The sequence below is a fragment of the Melanaphis sacchari genome, unplaced genomic scaffold (genome assembly GCF_002803265.2).
Source record: "Melanaphis sacchari strain LSU unplaced genomic scaffold, SCAv2.0 Contig11_pilon_pilon, whole genome shotgun sequence".
Classification (NCBI taxonomy): domain Eukaryota; kingdom Metazoa; phylum Arthropoda; class Insecta; order Hemiptera; family Aphididae; genus Melanaphis; species Melanaphis sacchari.
In genome coordinates, this window is record NW_020270469.1 from 1737462 (window position 1) to 1758968 (window position 21507).

At 30.1% G+C, this 21507-nt stretch overlaps 1 protein-coding gene across 1 annotated transcript in view; it reads left to right on the plus strand.

Moving 5' to 3' along the window:
* The first annotated feature begins 5880 nt into the window (after positions 1-5880).
* The window catches only part of LOC112604429, a 179225-nt gene continuing 163598 nt past the window's right edge, over positions 5881-21507 (plus strand). Inside the window, exon 1 of the mRNA XM_025353473.1 lies at positions 5881-8119. Coding sequence (XP_025209258.1) covers positions 6152-8119 — 1968 coding nt within the window. The 5' untranslated portion in view covers positions 5881-6151. The remainder of the gene's footprint in view (positions 8120-21507) is intronic.

Here is a 21507-nt window from a genome sequence, read left to right on the forward strand (position 1 = left end):
GAATATGGTGGTTTGTTTAAGATTGTAGTTTCGACGGACTGCAAATCACTATAATATTTTGTGCGCATTCGTGGATCACGATGGTTCGATCAAAATCCATTGTAAATTAAATGATAGTGACTATTAAAATAAATAAGATTGACGGACATTACGGTTACCCGTATGCTGCGAATTCTTTGAATAAATATATAACTATACATATATTATACAATGACAACGATTGCCAGTGGCGCTTGGGGGACCGCAGGTTTGTATAAGTTTACTGTGGTATTCATGGACAAATGCCTTCGAAAAGTTTTCGCCTGAAACATTTATATGGGTACGAAGTTATAGACTAACACGCGGTTTGACCGTGACAAGCTGTAGACCCGAAGCAACCGCATTAACCATGTTGTAGGTACCTATATGGTACACAAGTAGGAAACCACGATATTTTCTGTTGGTCACTTTTTGTTATCGCGATAAAATGGCTGCTGTTACAGATATTTTCTCCATCATTCGATTTTCAGTTACACAGTTTTTATTTTTTTGTTTTTCACGTCCGTATATAGTGACGAAATTCCGTGCATAAATCTTGGGACGTTCAGGATTTCAGGGTACATTTATTTGCCAATATATCTTCAATCTACTATATATATATTATGTATCTACGCATTTTGGGAAAGGTAAGTTATGTTATGGAGCTAAACATTAATTCAAACATTTTACAAAAATATTATTTTTTAATTATTAAAAAAGGTAGGTAATATGTAATAATTGTAATAGAATGAGGTGTAAACCACTCATAATTTGATTCTACGCATAATCGGGGCGTATTAATAAATGTATTAATTTATTTATAACTCTATGTAATGTACAATTATTGTTTACGCCAATCAAAGAATGTGTATTGTAAATCACGCCATGCATATTATGTCCTTACTTTGAACTTACTAGTATTAACCTATTATACGTATTCTGTTGCAACCCTCGATGCTCAACGTGATGGGGGTTCTCGGCCAATATTCGCTGTATAATAGGTACATGAGTTTTCGAATGCGGTCGATTTTCTAACAGGCTGCTTGTCACGCATTAATTCTGAATACTAGCGGAAGGATTCTCTATCATACTAAAAAGCTACTACTTATCTTCCGCTAGCCTAGCCGCGGGTTGGATCTATCATCTATGTATTATATGGAGCGCGGGTCTAACCCGGGTTAATACGCACCGGCTGCAATAAGACACAACCTGTATAAATCTGTTCGACCTATCTATTTTTGATGACCTCATACGCATCCGGTGATCACAATAAATTATTATGGTATAATGCTTGTTAGTCGTTATGCACGTATCAAAATCGAATGTTTTGATTAGATGTAATGATATTATGTAATCGGAGTTAATATTATATGTGTTTAAATAATTGCGCGATTACTACCAATCAAATAAAAGAACTGTAGATAAATAGATTCTAGGGATCAGTCGGAATGTAAGGCGGCGTACTTGGTGCGTTGGACATCGGCTCTTAACCACGACAACGTAATGGGCGTGGTCTCATGCTCAATAGCGATCGTAGACAAGAGTCGAAACCTATAGAGAGGTTGAGCGGCGTCCTGCGTAACAAGCAATCGTTGACGGCGCTTGGCATGGCCTTATATGCGTAATAACTATAATAACCAATAACAAGCAGCGTTGGGCAATGCCTGAAATATATGCTCATGCTATTATAGTTAATATAATTAAATACAGGTGAAGATCATTGCATCGCATAAAAAAATAAATAGATATTTTATCAATATTCGAGTAAAGAGCAGATTCCGCGCAAAAATTGCTACCGGTTTTTGAATTTTCTCATTGAACAAGTACTGTCATTATTTAATAAATAAACGTGCACCACGCATCGAGACAATTATATGAACAAAATTGATTTTCTAAGAGAACGCGATAATGATACAATTATAATATTGATAATAGACAAACGACGTATGCCATTTTGTGCACGTCACGAAGTTGTTACGACATGTAACTATATTATTGTCATGACCAAATCAGACATTCGGATAATACATACACTCGAGTGCAAAACTAACACTAACTATAGTAACTATCAACAGGAATCTTATGAACACAATTAAACAATTACACTCCACTCAAAACCTAAATCTCACAGAACTACAATGTATTATCGAATATTTATATAAATTCATAGGTGACAGTTATCTCGGTTAATATATAGTAATGAGTTATGACTATACCATTTTTTTTTGGCGGGGGGAGGGCCAGTCCCTGTGTACAATCTAACATTTTTCGAACCATTATCGTGTTAGGCAATGATTTAGTGGCGTGATGAACTGAAAATGCTCACACTATACCCACCCTCTTATTTAAAAAAATCTCAGAAGCAATTGCCTCTGAAATTATTGTTTGCCATGCTACAGTGTAGAAGTCGACACAAGTTTGGGCCAATTCCGGTCTGTTCATTTTTCAAAGATTACGTCACATTAAGATATGATGCACAAAGTCATCTACATTATTTACAGGTTTCTTTTTTAGAATAAATAGTTGTACCTTTCATATACACAAATTTTATTTAAAGAATAGAATTAATAATTTGCATATATTAAAACACGGATAGATTTTGAGAATCTAAGAAAAATCTTGTAAAATATAACTGGGTAACTTGACTTCAAATTTGACAAATATATAGTCGTGTTATACTAGAGCATCTATCAAGTAGTAAGTAGGTATATTACCGTGCATTACCGTTAGCTCGTTTAAAATCTGATTCACATTGATGACGTATGTAACTGTAATACGTAAAAGTGATAGATATTACTTGATTGGTGACGTAGCATATATCAATGTGGTCGGTATTCACTATTCTGAACTTTTTTTGAATATACTCGTATAATTATTATGATTGTTGTGCTTGTATGTTTGTCATATAATATTAATATTGCACGTATGCACTTTAAATAATCTCACAATGCACTGAGTTAATTAAATAATTAATTAAAAGTAATTTTTATTATATATTAAGTTAAAAACTTGTATGTTTTAATAGGTATATAATATTTTTTGCTAATTATTTTAAAAAATGCTAGACATTTTTAATGTTGACTTCTTAAAAATACCAATTAAATCCAATTAATATGCTATTAAAATTAGAATTAGAATATGCTCGGAAATCAAAGCATATTTTTAAATACTTAACGTGTTCAATGAATAAAGTAAAAAACATATCATTGTAAAATCAATACCTAAATTCATCTTTCCGCTTAAAGTTGACAAAATCCAAAATAACTACAATAATTACAGTTTCCAAGAAATGGTTGCTAAATAGTTAATCGATAGTTATGAGAATTATTTATTTGTATAAAGCTTGTATGAAAATAATAAATGTAATATGTGTATTAAAACTTAAAAGTATTGAATTTAAAATAAACATTTAATAGTTACTGGTAATTTACTTTCTTGTATACGTAATATTTAAAATTGAATTTATAGGTATTTTTATTTTATGATCATTTATATATATTACAATGAGTAACTAATAATAAAGAAGAAAACAAACAGCACTTACAAGTTGCACTTTTAAAGTTAATTTTGTAGCTTTTATTAACAATATAAATCTGAAATTTTAAAATTATTTTTAGCTAATTAAAATTTAAAATTGACATATTCTGTTTTAGTATTTGTCGATATATATCGCAAATACGTATTATCTAGATCTATAAGGTCTAATATTATGTATAAAATTATAATATAATAATAAATAATAATGTAGTACAAAATAGTACAATAAAATAAAGAAATTATTTGTTTGATATATTATTTTATATGATATACTCGTACACAGCAGTATACCTATAACATATTTGGTACGATTAAAACTTGAGTGAAACGTTATTGCCAACCAACTTAATTTAGAGGAATTTTGTTATGGATAAAATTGCGTTATATTATTCAAGACTTACTCTTTGAGTATTAAATACTATAATCAAATTAGATTAATTGAAATAATTCTCCACCGGTCATTACATTTATAAGATTGTTTAGATTTAGTTAAGTTGTAGTGATAAATGTATTTATTTTATAATATTATACTTGTCGTATACATTTTAATTTTTTTTCAATAAATTTATTCTGTTTTAATCATTAGTATTTTTTTATTTATAGTAGTGCTGGTTTTTTTAATTTGAAAAAAGTAAGAGTAAATTTTTTTTTTTGTTTATTAAAAATAAGTATATTTACAATCTATAAATACAGTGTATAATGAGTAAGTGTGGTGACTTAAAGAACATAAAATAACATTAATTAAAGAGAAGGAAGGCTCCCAGTAGTGCCACCTGACAAGAAATTAGGATTTAAATTTTATTTATTTATTTTTTTTAAGTATTGAGCAGATCTCTTGCCCATTGCCTTTTTAGCCTTCTAGGCATGATAGAGGAAGAGGATAACCTTTTAATTTATGGAGTAAATTTACAAAAAGAAAAACTACACACAATATTTTTGTATTTTTTTTTTTTTTACGTTTTCTTGTTAATTTAAGATATATTTACAATAGTGGTTTTGTAATCGTTTACTATTGGAAAATCTGCTCATATTTTCAATAAATAAATAAATATTAGATTTATACTTATTAACGATCATCATAAATTATTATATTGTTCGCGAAACGACAGGGAACCGAAGAATTTTTTTTTTTTGATATTGAGGGACATTTCATTTCAATAAATTATAATATAAACACACATTTTCCACGTTTAGAGTAACAAATACATATTTTACTATATAGCTGGAATAAATTTAATGTATGTAATCAATGTCAATGGGTTTCGTAATAATTTACAAGTAGGTAAACGAAAATGAACAGGAATGCAATAAAAGTGTATCTTTAAAGACACGCGTCTATTAACAGTATAATGTTACTTTATAGTTAACGTCATTAATTAAATTAATTGGGACCGGAAATAAGAAATCATCGACTTACTCGTAAACTAGTACCTATAACTAAGCACGGCAGTGATCGAGTACATTATTGCCAATAATCGCGTTTTACGTATTTACCGAGTTATTCAGTAATTGTGACGGAGCGGGAAACGCTGTATCATTGTTCGTATGCCAAAGTCTCGGAATTTCCTAAAAACACTTCAAACAGGTGTGATATTACTTGTCGATGTAACAACAACAATAGCATGACGATAAAAATCACGACAACATCATCGAAAACACTCAAAACAATAAAAATATGTTCCACGCATACATCAACTAATGTGAAATGTTTTAAAAAACAATGTATGATCTCGTACGTCATATTATACGCATACGTGCATACATGTTTAAAAAAAAAAAAAAAAAAAAACGAAATATTTTTGGGGTGGCAGCGGCGGTGGCGGTGGCGGCCGTATATTGTTGCTGCCGTGCATAAATGTATAGCGTGCGCGTGGCGTGTCGTGCATTATGTATATCCAGTTGATCGATATCAAAAGAGTGTAAAATAATAATAATAATAATAATAATAACAGTGCGGTGATACGGCGTGTAACGTGTTGTTATAGGTTAGGTTTTTCGCGCAGAGTAAAATATATTCGTTTTTGGAGATGAAAAGCTGCTGGCTGGCGAGCGACGACACCGCCGCGCGGAAGGGCGACGGTATGATATATATAATATCGTTGCGCGAACGGCGGGACGGGGTGTTTCCACGGTATAATTGCTGTGTATTACTCCTCCGCGGCGCGCACGCACAGAGGGACCTCCTGCACGTCCCGCCGCCTCGGAGCGGCACGTCGCGCGCTCCTTTGCAACGGTCATGCGCACGGCCGGCCGTTCGATCCGCCGCCGCCGCTCGACGGCCGTCCGCGCTGCTCGCGTCGGGTCCCCAGTTCGCGACGACACACGCAAACGCACGCGGCGGCTCTCTCGAGAGGGGCGCGCACACCACTGTGCACCGACGACGTTTTCCGCTGTCGCGAGAGTCGCATACTACACATTATAATAATATCTCCTCCGCGGTGCGTGTACGTTTCCGTTTTTGATCGTCCGTTGCGCCGCCGTACGCTCGCGAACACTGCGTCCTTCCGTCCGTCGGTTCGATCGGGCACTCGCGATTTTTATGTGATCATTCGGCGACGAGCTTGGTTCGACCGGAAGTATAGTTTCCGTCAACACTATGCGACCGGCCGCGGCGTTCGGCAAACCGTTCACTTACCTGGCGGCCTCACCCGCCGCCGCCGATCATCGTCCGCCGCAGCCACAACTCCAAACCCCAGTGCCGGCGTCCGTATTGCACACGTTTTCCGGCACCGGCGGTGGCGCCAGCAGTGGCGCTCCAACGCCGCCGGTCAGGACGTCCACAGCTACAGCGCAAGGGACGACGGCCACGGGCAAACAGAAACCACCCCCGGTGCCGCCTAGGGGTGAACAGACTAGATTGACCACAGTGCCGGCGAAAAGATCTGCTGCGGAACCGGTCTGCAAGAAACCGGAACCGGCGGTGGTGACCGCTTCGTCACCTCCTCCTCCGCCGCCGCCACCATCGCCACCTCGTACCGTTGTTTCGGACGTAGACACTAACCTACCACCACCGCCGCCTATTATACCATCGCCAGTGGCCGCTGAACCGGACGAAGACTTGTCCGCTTCGGCGTTGATCAGCAAGTTTGAAAACGGATGTGCCGTCAAACCGTCGTCAGTCATTGCCGGTACAATAGTCGACCAGAAGCTTCCCGTTGAAGTGGACTCGGGCACTTCCACGTTGGCCGAGAGTACAGACGATGATAACGACGACGACGATGACGACGACGACGATGACGATGACGACGACGGAGAGGATGATGGCGCAGCGGACATTTGGGTGCGAACCATCGAGTCACCGGTCAAGAATGTACATCCGCAAAAGGTCCGACACCATTCAGACAGCGCGATAAAGGCGGTCACGGCCGAGTCCTCGCCGCCGACTGAGAAACGCGGCAGCCTGCCGGTCGACGTGACTGTGGAAGAGAAGAATTTATCACCACCGGCAAAAGACTTGGCCAGGTCGTCATTCCGATTATCGGCTGGTAGTCGGTGTTCGTCGCCCGCACTGCTGGCGGTCAACAGTCAACAGAACAAGCAGCAGTCGTCGTCGGATGGTAGGAAAATCAGCGCGGCCGAGGCGCTCGGTGTGGTGGCTAAACCGTGTCCACGCATACTGCCTTCGTCGGCGACGTTAGACGCGGCGTGCCGGCGTCAATCGCTGGGAAATCTCGCCGAGTCACGGTTCGGAACGATGCTTTCCTCGTCGGTGCGTTCGTCGTGGGCCCCGCCATCGGGAGTTCAGACGGACGTTGAGTCTACACAAAGCGAACCATCGTTCGACTACAGGCGCAAAAAATTCACAAAACGGTGCTCGAGCGCGGACGGCCGGAACCCCGTGCATCACCACCATCATCACCATCACTACCACACCATGCAGTCCGGTAGCCGAGCGGCGGCTGCCCGGGACCCGGACTTTGGCGCCAAACGGGCTTTCATCCAGGAGAAGTTGCAGGCGGCTGGAACGAAATTGCAGAACGCCGGCATCGTGCCATCCGGGTTGCCGCCCACGCCGCCGCCACCGGCAGTCTCGGCTTACCACATGCAACTGCACAATGGCGGCGTAGACTGTGGTAAACCGCCGCGGTCGTCGTCGTGCAATTGTGGCCAGCACCAGGCCACGTCCAGGCCGATGTTCATCAACAAGCGAACTGCGTCCGCCGAAGAGTTGCTGCCGCCACCGGCCGCCGTCACCGTGGCCGAAGCGGACCTGTTCACGGCCGCGGGACGCCAGGTGTCCACGTCGTCGTCGTCGTCGTCGTCCGGCGGCCGCGGTTCGTTTGGCCGGTCACAACGCGTCACGTTCGCTCTCGACCAGCACCAGCATCAGCTGTTCACGGCTGGACGGCCCTCGGGCTGCGCTGAACCGACGTCTTCGTCCTCATCGTCAGTCGCCAAAAAACCATTCAAGAGCAATTTAAAGGTCAAAGACGTCGGTGCAGCCGCTGCGCCCGAACTGAACGTGCTTGGAACTGGCGCCATCGACACCAGACTACCGCCACAATACCCGCACCCATACGGACTGCCTTACAAGTTGCCGGCTGTTACTGCCGACGTTTTGCAGGTTGTACGAAATATTTATAGTAATTATTATGTATATATATCATAAAAGTTGAGCTCACATAAATACGAAGTGATTTACCAAGTGTGCTCACTTCTATTTTTCAATTTATTAATATTTTTTTTTGTTGAAATTTTTAAGCATATAGTATAAGTATATTTACAAACCTTGTGATTTTTTTGGTTTATTTAAGGAATGACCTGTGGTGATATACGTATAAGCTTCTATTTTTCAAAATAGAATCCACGTTTTTAATTGAAAATTATTTAGTGGATAACATTTTTATTTATCCAAACGAAAATTCGTACAAGTAGTTTTTAAAATAAATATATCAGTAATCTTTAAAAAAAGATTTACAAAAATCTACAATAAATGTATATTGGGTCTAGTGTTAATTATACTTGAACAATTTTTACAAATGTTGATAAGTTACTATTAATTGCCAACATTTTCAAGTTATCAAAGCCTCCAATCTTTCAAAGTCAAATTTAATATTATCATACGAATTTATTCTTAGTACAAAAAATTAAATTGAATTTTAATTTTGATACGTCAAAATAATTTTCAACAAAATTATCCGTTAAATAATTTAAAATTAAAAAAGAAAATTTTTATTTGAAAAACTGTAGTTTGTATAACGACTGTATACTCCTTTAGTAGAACAAACAATCTCAAAAGAGGTAGATTTAAAAGATTTAAAAATTTCTGCAATAATCAGAGTTTGAATAACTGCTTTATTAGATAACAAAAATGAATGAGCGTGCTTGATGAATCATCTGGTATAATATTATTATCTAAACCTCTATTCATATATTCGCGATGCACTTCAAACATATTATTTAATATTGTTATAATACCTGCATATTATAAATTGAAATTTTCACATGTATCAGTACCACATGGGTGGATGTATGAGAACAAGTGAATGCGCGCCGTCAGGTCTTTAAAACTTCAGTGTATAAGTTATAATGGAAAGTTTTGCTTTTCAATAGTTAATAATTATAGATTAATAGTTAATAATATTTATATATATATTATATATATCTACATAAAAGTTAGAAGTTATAGGAGTTTTAATAGGCAAAATATTCATAAAAAAATTATAATTAAGCAAAAAAAAAAATTATTAGAAATTCCAAAAAGAAAAAAAAAACATTTAATGTTGTTACATAAAAACAAATGTAAAAAGTAGAAAAATAAATTTATATTTAATATTTATAAATGTGATGAAAACTGGTTGGAATTTTAAAATCTTTTACAACACATTTATTAACGAATAAACAATAAATAGATTTACATACGGTAAGTTAAATCACGTTGCAACATGAATGTGCGCTTTTTATCTTTTTATATTTGAGAAAATACAACATGATTGTGCACCTTTTACCTAATTATCTTTAAGTTCTTGTCTCTGTTGAAGGTTCAGCTTCAGTTGCCCATAAAATCGGTGGAAAATCGGTATCAGATGACATGTAATTATTGAGTATAAAACTAGTGAATTCAAAATTATCAGTAGGGCTATTTTCAATTAAATAAGCAAAAGCATCTGCTACATCTTCCAAAAATAAAAATCTAATCGAAAAAAATTGTTTCGACCAAACACCTAGTTTAGATTTTGAACTATATTTAAACTATAATCATTTTAGTCAACAGTATAAAATTAAATTAATTTTGTGTGCAATCGTTTCGTATTTTTTTCAGGTAAAAAGGTAAAAAGTGTTACGCCCATTAAATCGACCACTTATTGATGATCATATAATATTTCGACATATTAGCATGGTATAGTTTAAATGCATTTCGTACCGTTGTTATCAAATTAATATTTGATTGTGACGATGACAAAAATACTATTGTGTAAATAATATTGAGTTTTATATTGAATATTATTTAAAACTCATAGATTAATAAAAAAAAAAATCATTTTTTTAAAAATTAAATATGCTTAATATGCGTAAGAGAATTAATGAAATATGTACTTTTTCCTTAAAATTGACAAAATATACAAAATAAGCATTTTAAATTTTTGATTTTTAATATACCATCATTAGTTCGGATTTTTAGCTTAGTCTGCTATAAATCGAAAATATATAAAACAATATACAGTTTTTACAACTATATAAGCCCTAATTTTAGCATATTTACATTTTACTTAGTCTTAACTAGAGGCCTCACAGATTATTACTCGTTTGTGAAATTTCTCATTGTAGATGTTATATTATTAAATTACATTGTTTTAACAACACTATCACCAGACTCTTGTCTTAGCTAGACAGATCTCATTAGAGATATTACGAACATTCATAGGCCTAGAACAACTTTTGAATACATAAAGTGATTGTGATCAGTGAATTTTGTTATCCAGGTGGTCAATGATCTAACGACATTTTTTAGTATTTTATAACTGAGAAGTTGTGTTTAATGTTATTTTTCTCAGTTGTTTTCTATTTATTGTACCTATAACATCTTATTTATGATTGTTATTTGTATTGTTTATGTATAACAGATTATGATATATTTATATATATATATATATATATAAAACAAAAAGCTTAGTAACAGTTCGTCTAATATTATTTTTAATATGATTTATAACTAACAATAATAATAAAAAATTAAAATTTATGAATGCAAATTTGGTATGTTGTATATTCGTAAGGTGCACGTATTATGTTATATTTGAGAATGATAAATTTTATTTAAAGTAGACTTTTTATTTTTTTTAATTGTATAACCTACTTTTTACTTTTGTATTAGGTGAAGTTTTAAACGAAATCTTAGCATAATTAGAAGTTATTCGTGAGGCGAGGAAAATTGTTGGTTTAAATTAAATTAAACTTGTAAATATGAAAAAAAAGAGAGGAGATTATATTCATGATCCACCCACTGCCGAATGTATACATAACTCTACTTTTGATGTAGTCATTTAATAAGTTGTAAAAATCTTATAACTGTCATCCATTTAACGAATATTAAGAAGTGTTCAATGAGACTTTATGTGTTCTCGAGTGTATACGTATAATGTACGTACGTATAGTATTATACATTTTATATGGGGACCGCAGTGATGCGCAAAAGTTGTAAAGTACGAATTAAGGATAAATTGAGGTAGTAATAAAATAAATCTTGTCAATATACACACGGAGAAATTGACAATACCTAAGATACTGATGAAGTTCCATCGTGTGTGACGACAATATACACTTCCGTATATGTTATGTTAAATAACATCGTAAAATCTTTATCGCCGTTGAAATGAATTTTTTACTTTAGAAACAAAATATGGAAAGACGAATTGGCGGGTACTTGTTATGTAGAACGTATATTATATGATATATTATATAAACATGGTATATAATACATATTATACATATAACATATACATAGTTATCTGTAGTATATTCTAACAACTACTGTGATATTGTGATTGTATGCATAAGTATAATATATTATAATAATATTACACGCGATAACTTGTCGATTAATATCGAAAAAAATTTGCTCAATTTTTGTACTCTATTGTATATGATATAATGTAACGCATATATTATATACACATGTATATTGACTGTATACCGTGAATTTAACTTGATATAATCATAATATGTTTCGGTACGCCGAATGTTTCCGTTTATTATTGATAAGTCCAATGTAGTATAGTGCTTTTTAAATTTTAAATAACCATGTAAAATTCATTGCTACCCTTTTACTAGCATAACAAATTGCTTTATGATACATTTTGTTTTTCGTTACACGTATACAACAAAATAGTGTATTTCGTTATCGTTGAGCTTTAACAACAACTGTAGGAATCTACTCGAAATCTTACGCACAGATATCGTCTTTAGTTTTTAGTATACGCGAATAAAAAAGTTTTACTTTCATTTTATAATATTGAGCTTATGTGAATAAGACGTTTTAAATCGGCTTTTTTTTTTTACACTAATATATAGTATTTGTTCTTCATGATCGTAAGACAAGCGTGGTCTTAGTTTTGAAATTAATATAGTTGATAATAAACGAATAATGATGATGGGATTTTATAATGGTAGGTACCTACCTATTTTTAATGTTATTTTATTGAAAATAATTAAGTTATTTATGTGTTGCATTTCAAGAAAAAATGTTGGTATTTCGTTATCAGTTTTTAATACAATTTATTATTTTTTTTTAATTTCCATGTTTATTTAAAGAAAATTACATATCAATAAATAATGTATCATAATTGATAAATTATTTTAAAAATTTAAACTATTATATAAGATGATAGTAAAATAAAAATAAATTTAAATGTAGATTTTACATTTTTTTTACTAAAAATAAATATGAAAATCTACAATTAGTAAAATTAAAAAAAAAAAAAAATAGTAAATTTAGTATAGGATTTCAAAAAATTGAATGATGTATGGTTGGTCCCTCAATAGTAGTTAGTAATCTCCATCCAGTAACACTATTTCAGTATTCAAACTTAATGTTTTTATAGAAATAGTAATGCGTTTAAATTTAATTCTGTAAACTACAACCTCTTTAAGATTTTTTTTTTATAATTACTTTTTGATATCTTATAAATGAAATGAGTGTCCAGTAATATTTATTGCACGACCATGTGTGCATGCTCCTTATAAATTTTAGATGAGTATGGGTTTTTTTAACTGTTGTTTACAAAAGATAAACCGTGAGTATTTCACAAGAATTATGGAGTAAACTTTTTTTTTTTACAAACAGACCCATTTTTCAACCCATACAAAATGTCGCGTCCTATTGAATAATACCCATGCAATTTTTAACTGTAAACACAAGCTTGTATTTATCTTGTTTTTGGGTTTACTATATAGTGTTCTGATCTTTTATTCAATGTAAATATACAAACGTATATTTTATATTCCTTTTAACCGATATATATATATACGAGTATACTTGTATATAATATGTAGGGGTATTATAATAGCTATTAATTATTATAATTTTATAATTGACTTTTCAACTTGTTTATAATTGTTTTGTTTATTAAACTTTATTAATAAGTAATAAGATTTCTATTTTATCTGTCAATTGATTTTAAGAAATAAATTATTTGTTATCAGCATTAGCTTATTTTTAAATTGACATTGTTATGATGGAATAAATAAGTTGTATCTATATATAAATATTATTTGGAAGAAGCAATTTCAAATTTTCTGGAATTTAAAATATGTAGCATAATATACACCAGCTGAAATTGTTAAAAAAAGTTGTATGAGGATTTGACAGCTATATTATGATTGAACAGTCTTTTAAAAATATGATTACAAAGTTAAATTTTCAATTTTTGTACTTCTCACACATTTTACATCAAATATCTCCTGTTTATCTATAGTAGGTATACATAGTATAAATTATATGTAGGTATATATTATTATAAAGCTATCTTTTAATACATTTTCAATAGATTAAATCACATACTTTTGCTATAATACTTGTATTGTTGGTTTAGTGTGGACGATTCATCAAAGAGCATTGTTATATAGTGCTGATTTATGAACTTATGAATAATTTTTAAAATTTTTTCTCGAAAAATATTTTTTCTTAGAAATAAACAAAACACATCATTATTTATTTATGTCGAGAATGATTGATGTTCGGTGACGAGTGTAGAAGAATAAATTACCTAATGAATCACTACTTATTTCATTATGTTTATAGACTTCTATTTTATGAAAAGTTTTTGTAGTTTACTTAAAATGAAACTTTAACGTGAAAAATACCTGTATTCGTTATAAAGTGACTTCATATAGACTTAAGATAGGTAGGTACATAGTTTCTTGGAGACTTGGAGATTAATTTTACTGTTTTTTTAAGAAAAAAAAACGTAAACTTGATCATGTGAGATATTTCAAGAAAGTGTATCTAATTATCACGTAATCTTTATAAGTTATGTTCTATTATCTATAAGCTGTATATAGCTATAATGTCAAATATTAAGTAAAATTATTGTATAAAGAAACCAAAAAGGTGATTATTGTATTTTGGGACTGGTATTTTTTATTTTATTATACACGTTGCTTGATTTAAGTACAATTTTATCTATTTTTAACAGTTATTGTGTTTTGTTGTATAAAGAGTAAGACTTTTCAATAAGCTAAATTGATTAAGATAATTTAAATGTTTAACATAAATTGCATATTTACTCCTAACTATAGTACCATGTGTAAATTAATTTAGAAGTTAACATTTATTATATACTTATAGTATTCTTTACAGTTTAAACATTTAATTTTTTCACAATCCCTTCTAAATTTGAGCTTATTTTGTTTTAATTTTTTACATGAAAATCTTAAGCTATTTATTTTTATTGTACAAATTGCAGCACTTATCTTATGTGGATATAAAGTTTGAAATCTCGCGTGGTTATTATACTCCGTTATTTTTATGATTCCCGCAATTTAGTGGCCGTAATAATAGCCCTTCGTGAAATAGCCTAAGTGGCTTTGTGAATAAGAGAATACGTGTAAAAACGAACTGGGGTTAGAAATATAGAATTAAAAAGAATTTCGTTATGAACCTAATTATGCAGGATATATGTAATATTATATAATATATCGAATAAATAAAAAAATTTGAATTTTTTTTTTCATTTAGACAATTTGAAAATTGTTCTTTTTTATAAATTGCCTAAAGATTATATACAATTTATCCCAAATACATAAATTCTACAAAAATTGTTTTTATGGGTTCAGATTAGATACGTCAATTAAAGTATAATTTTTACATTTTTATTTATTTATAAAAAATATTAACAAGGTTAAACCATGGATGGTAAAACATAGTGATTTATTTAAGCTGTAATTAAACATATCGAATTAAAATTAATTCAAATACATTTTATATATTTATATTTATTTTTGCATATATTATAGTCAACGATTTAATTTATGTTATATGTGTATAGGTATAGTGTACACAATTTTATTTTATAATCGATATGTATGAGATTAGGATGTACAAATATGATATTAGAGTTTTACGTTAGCTATTTATGTATGAAATATTTATATTTAAATTTATTTTCATTAGATATTTTATCTTATATATTTTAATTAATAAACTAAATAAATTTATACCCAAAATAGCATAGGGTAAAGAGAATAATTTATATATTATTTCATATTATATTATATTACATCAACATAAATATTGTTTTATTTAAAATTAAATCGAAAGTTAAACAAAAGTAAAATATATATTGGCTTAAAAAAAACCAAAATAATATATATATATATATTGAATAAGTATCTGTTTGTGTCACATATTATTTTAATTTGAAAAAAATAAACTAATTAGTAGAATTTTATATTTTATAATTTCGGATATTATAAGTTAAATATCACTGTAAACATGATTTTGTTACTTTAAATTTTATGTATTAAACATGATATAGATTATTTAGTGCACATATATAACAAGTCCTAAATTAATAGGACTTACAATAAGTAATTCAGCTTAACCTAATTATTAAGTGGATAAATATAATAATTCCAGGCTTATTAAATTTGTCAAAACTTGTTATAAATAATTATTTTAATTTTTCTAAAATATACCTTTTATTATAATAAGTCTATCAAAACCTTGTATGTTGGTGATAAAAAAAATAAATATAATTGTATTTTTTAACAAGTTTTTTAAAAGATTCTAATGACGGAGGAAAAAAATCTAAAAGTAGGTAGTACGCTATGTTATCTATATAACATTTAACAAATAAATCAGTTATAACATAGAAAAAGAAAAAAAATATTATAACTTGAGTTATTTTGAAATATTAAAAATCATTAAACTGTTTTTCTCAGAGAGTGATTCTATATTTTGCTAAAGTAATTAAATTGAATAATGCTTACGAAAAACAATATCGCAGTACATTAAAGTGTCTATCAGGCTATACAACGATAATATAATATTTATCTGCTCAAAGGTTTGTGAATTAGCACAATGTTTTATGATAGGAGTGTAGTGTTTATTATATATTTTATACAAGTTATAACCAAGACAAATGTATGAATAGAAATGCATTTTTATAATTATTATTTACCGTTCATAATAATATAATATTGAGCCTATACGTTATTATGTATATTTATGTAATTTTATTACTAGATTTTCTAGATATTCAATTACAATATTATAATTATAATACATAATGTTCGTTTTAATAATGCAGTCTAACCATGTTCTATTACATATATATAATATAATATATACATATATGATTCGCCATTTTAGACGAAGATCTTACCGATAGCACTGATTATTATTAGTATTTAACTAAAATCGAAACTATTTTGTAACTGGTATGTACAAATATTCTATATTACTTAACGCGCCGTAGTGAGAACTGAGAACTGTAAATTATTAAGTAACTTTAAATTTAGCTTACTGTGTCTTAATTAAATAGCAACAGCTAACAAACGAAGAAATAGTTCATCAATTCATATGCATATTATATATTATTATGAGTCGTATAATTGTGGCTAATAAACATATTTTTTAAAGCCTAGATAATAATAATAAAAAAATATTTATTGTGTTTTGGTTTTATGTTTAATAGTTTAATTATAGATTATTTATTTGGTATGCAAAGTTTGGAATATACACATGTATATAATTTAATATATAAATTCTTTATTTTAATAATAGGTTTAAAATAAACAAAGATTAAATGGTTAAAAAATACACATTAGTGACAAAGACTAAAGATCCTTATTTCCAATCTGCAATACATTGGCACCGGTAGCATAAAAATATTTTATTTTTAGGTCAATGAACACGAAACTTAATTAAATTTAAATTTATTTATATTTATAGGAAGGGTTGTAACTTCTAACCGATAAGTGTAACAATTTAAATAGCTTCAATGAAACAAATTGAAATGCGTTCCTTAATGTGGCTCTACTAGACTATCATGTGTATAAATAAGAAACCTTTGGTAATTAACAGTAATATACTATCGGAAATATAAGTTGTACGAGTTTTTAAATTTAATTAAATGTTATTAAAAATGTTGAATTCGAAGAATTATGTTTAGCTAAACAGTATATAGGTACCAACTAAAAATAATCAAATTAATTTATTATTTAACTCGGATAAATTTAACCATATAATATGATTTTGATTTCCTCGGAGATGTTATTTCTGTATAAATATTTATTCATTTAAAACTTTTTAAATTTATAATTAAATGTTAGTTAAATAAGAGTTCTAAATAATTGGTAGACAATCAAATGAATGTATATTTTAAAACGAAACTATATATTATTATGAAATCAATGAATTATTGATTTAACTCAATGAAGTTTTCCAAAAATGTAATAATTAAAGTTTTCATTCAGTGCATTATAATAATTAGAATACTTGTTTTATAGCAACAAAAATATTTTTAAATACACAAAAATGCCACTATAATTATTTGTTTTTATTTTTAAATTTTATATTCATTATAATTTATTTTAACGCTAAGTATAAGTTATAAATAACAAAATAATATTTTGTGTATAACACTACACTTGATTATATATCTATTCATAAATGCTACATTCATATTATTGACAGTAGCTTTTATATGTACTGATTCATAAAACAACTCGTATCTTAATTGAGGTAAATATGACACTGGAAATTTCGAACAAAAATATTAAAAATCAAAGATTGCTTGTGTACCTATTGTGAAGAGTGTGAAGTAACTAAATTAAATTGTCAATTTTATATTTTTATCTCATTATACGTTTTTGATCTATTAAATATTTTTCGAAATTAAACATATAATATTATAAATTGTGAATTAATTAATTAATTTTTTTTTTCACTTATATTTTACTTCGCGTTGTATCATATATTTGTGTTAATATAAACTGATTATTCAATGATAACTAGAAGTTGATTTACGGAATAAATATAGATGTACATGAGTAAATGTTGGTTGCATATTATATTGTTATTTATTGTTATATACCACATTATATATGCCATATTCATTGCATGGTAGGTTGGGCTCTCTGCATGCTTTCATTTTCCAGTGTGCCAGTGCAGTACTTCTGCAACTTTACGCGCATCTAGTTACCGTTCAATACATATTTTATAGCAATTTTTCATCGAAGATGTGCAATCATTCGTTTACAGTTATATAATGGTATTCTGCGATTTTTGTCTTAACTCTATTAGTATATTATAATGTGAATCGATTTTGTGCACGTTGCGTTTATGTGGCCCATTTTCTGTAAACCAAAATATATTTTAATGGTATAGGTACAAAAACTCTGTTGGATTCGTTTTCATTTTCAGTATTTGTCTATTGAGTGTTTTTATTTGAACATTGAAATATAAATTACTTAATTGGTATCTAGTATCTAATATATTGTTTATTGGGTACGCAAGCGTTTTGAAACTTCAACGGCAGAATGGAATACATGTGTAGGTTTAACGAAAATTTACTATGAAGGAAAATACTGCAGTTTATGATATTATATGATGGGAGTAGTAGGTACTACTAATATTGAAATAGTATGCTAAAATGCATCTAATCACATTTATCGCTTAACTTTGTACAAGTGATTAAAAATACTTCAAAAATAATGTATATACGTGTTTTTACACCCATTATGCAATAAATAATTTACGTATCTAAATATAAAAATATACGGGGAGTAATCCTATATTATACTCGTATATTAAAATCTATACAAAACATACGTTCATGGTACGTATCTCTGAACTAGGAAAAGGTCGAAACAGACTTTGTTACTTAGGTGTAGTGTATTATTTTGGTGTAATAATGATCGCGTGATCGCATCGAATGCGCACATGGTATAATTATTTTTTTTATGATTACTTGGTTTATTATTTTCGTAAACAACGCATTTGGTGGTGATGAAGAGGTAATCACTTTGGTATTTTAGTCGTCTGCGTCTACCACGATTTTGTTTTTTGAAACGAATTGTGTTATTGGCTTGGATGTTGGAATAGAAAAATTATTACCAATGTCATGCTTGTCAGTAAACCATCATGTATGTACTTATGTGTGTATTTTGAACGCCTTAAAACAATGATTTTTTTGTCGAATGTTGCGTCGTATACGAATTGTACGCATTGTATAATAAACTTAATTGTTCACGTTCGCTTTATACGGCATCGTGTGTCTATATAGGTTAGGTGTGTACTTATGTATGTGCGTATGAGACAAAAATAGTGGGTAAAAGAAGACAAAATATATTATAATGTATAAAACATAACGTACGCCGGTGCGACGTGGTGTTTGGATTCTCAAAATCAACAGAAATATTGCGACTTTATATCATTATATAAGTTTACGATGCACGCGTTATCGCCCGCGGCGTATTATTATTATTATACACTACAAGTGGCATAATTTTTGATATAAAATCATATTCGACTTTGAGATCACCTCACCACTGCGCGATTGCAGACTCGTTAAAAAATTATTATTTGTACTAGTTTCTTTTTATTTTTTTAATCGTGTCATTAAACGTAAACAAAATCATAAAGTTTAATCAGCATTTATTTATTATTATTATTATTATTATTATTATTATTTTATTCTGTTTGTATAATATTCAAGACGGAATATAGTCATTTAACTCAAATAAAAATGATTTATCAAAGTGTAAACAATTTTAGAGGGAAAAAATTAAGAATTGCTCACAAGCCATATTAAAACTTTAATCTTCTTGAAAATCTCTCTCAAAAAAAATGTTAATTTTATTTTATTCTTTGCACGTATTTTTCCACGAAAAAAAGTTCTATTTCCGTTTTTCTGATACATTTGTACTTTCATCTGCGGCATTTACTGTGGTGTGTTAAATATTTATTTGCTCGAGTGGTTGACTTCTAAATGATGAAATAAATTTAAATCACAAATTTCTTTTAAAAACACGTTATATAAATATAAATATATTAAATACATGTTGAGTAATGATCATGTTGCGTTATTTTAACAACTTTGAAGGTAGAATTTATAATAATCATAATAATTATACATAGACAAATTTTATACTAACTTCTAAGAATTTTACTGAAAATATTAAAAATGTTGTAGGTATATTTTAGATTCTAAGCGGAACGAGGAATGTATTAATTTATTGATTTTATGGCTGAGGGTGAGTTGCGGCCCGACTTGTCGTTTCCGGTATTGATGATCGGTGAATTGCGGCCCGGTAATATTTTAGGTATAGGTTAGTTGTGGTCCGACAATATCTTAGCTACAGGTGAGTTGCGACCAAGTAATTATCATTACCTAAATTATATATACATAACTATAAATAAAAGATTTGCTATGTATATGGGAAGTTATATTTTTATATAATATAGATCAGCGATTCCCAACCATTTTGCTACTACAGACCACTTTGAGAACTTTTGATACATCACGAACCACCTTAATGAGAATCAATTTTTTTTTTACACATTTTAAAATTTAAATTATAAATAAATAAATACAATAAAATTTCTTACAACAGTCTTTAATGTTTATAATTGATAATGTTTTACTAAAGCTTAAAATAATTAACAATTTAATGTAAATTACTATTCTAAAAAAAATGTACATTATAATATTATATTTATTTAAGGTCGTATTATTATCATTATATTATATTATTAATACAATTTTAAATTTAAATTAATATATTAGTGGTAAACATTTATAATTAAACTAAATTTAAAAATTTGTTATTTTTTGTTAGATTTGATAAAACAGAACTAAAATAACTACGACAACACACGCATGCCGGCACAGTGACTTGGTAGCGTACTAGCATATTATTATATCATATTATATTATATTAATTATAATATTTGTAATGATATTTATGTTAAGATCTTATAATTATACACCCATCCAGACTTGGCTACTAATCTATCTAATTCAGACATAAAGCAATTGCTTCAAATAATCTTACATCCCATTGCCATGTATGTATTACATACATATGTAATATATATACATTATTGTATGGCCGCAATTCGTACGTACCTTTTATAAACCCGGGCCGCAACTCGTACGTTATTTTGGGACTGGGCCGCAACTCATCAACACCGGATTTTATCATGATGTATATTTTTTTTTGTGTACGAATACACAATAAGTTTTCGATAAAATGTTTTAATTTTAAAAAATGGAAGTGGATTTAGATGTAAAATTATGCCTAATTTGTACTTTAAAATGGTCAAATAAAATTTTCCTGTACTTATTTCCATATTTAGCAAAAACAAACATAAAATTAAGGAAAAATGGATATTTTTGCTCAAATTTAATTTTTGACAAAATTGATTTCGTTTTTCTTTATGTAATTACTTGCAATTTTTAGTAAATGTTTATATTATCATTCGTTATTTATGATAACATTTTCAAA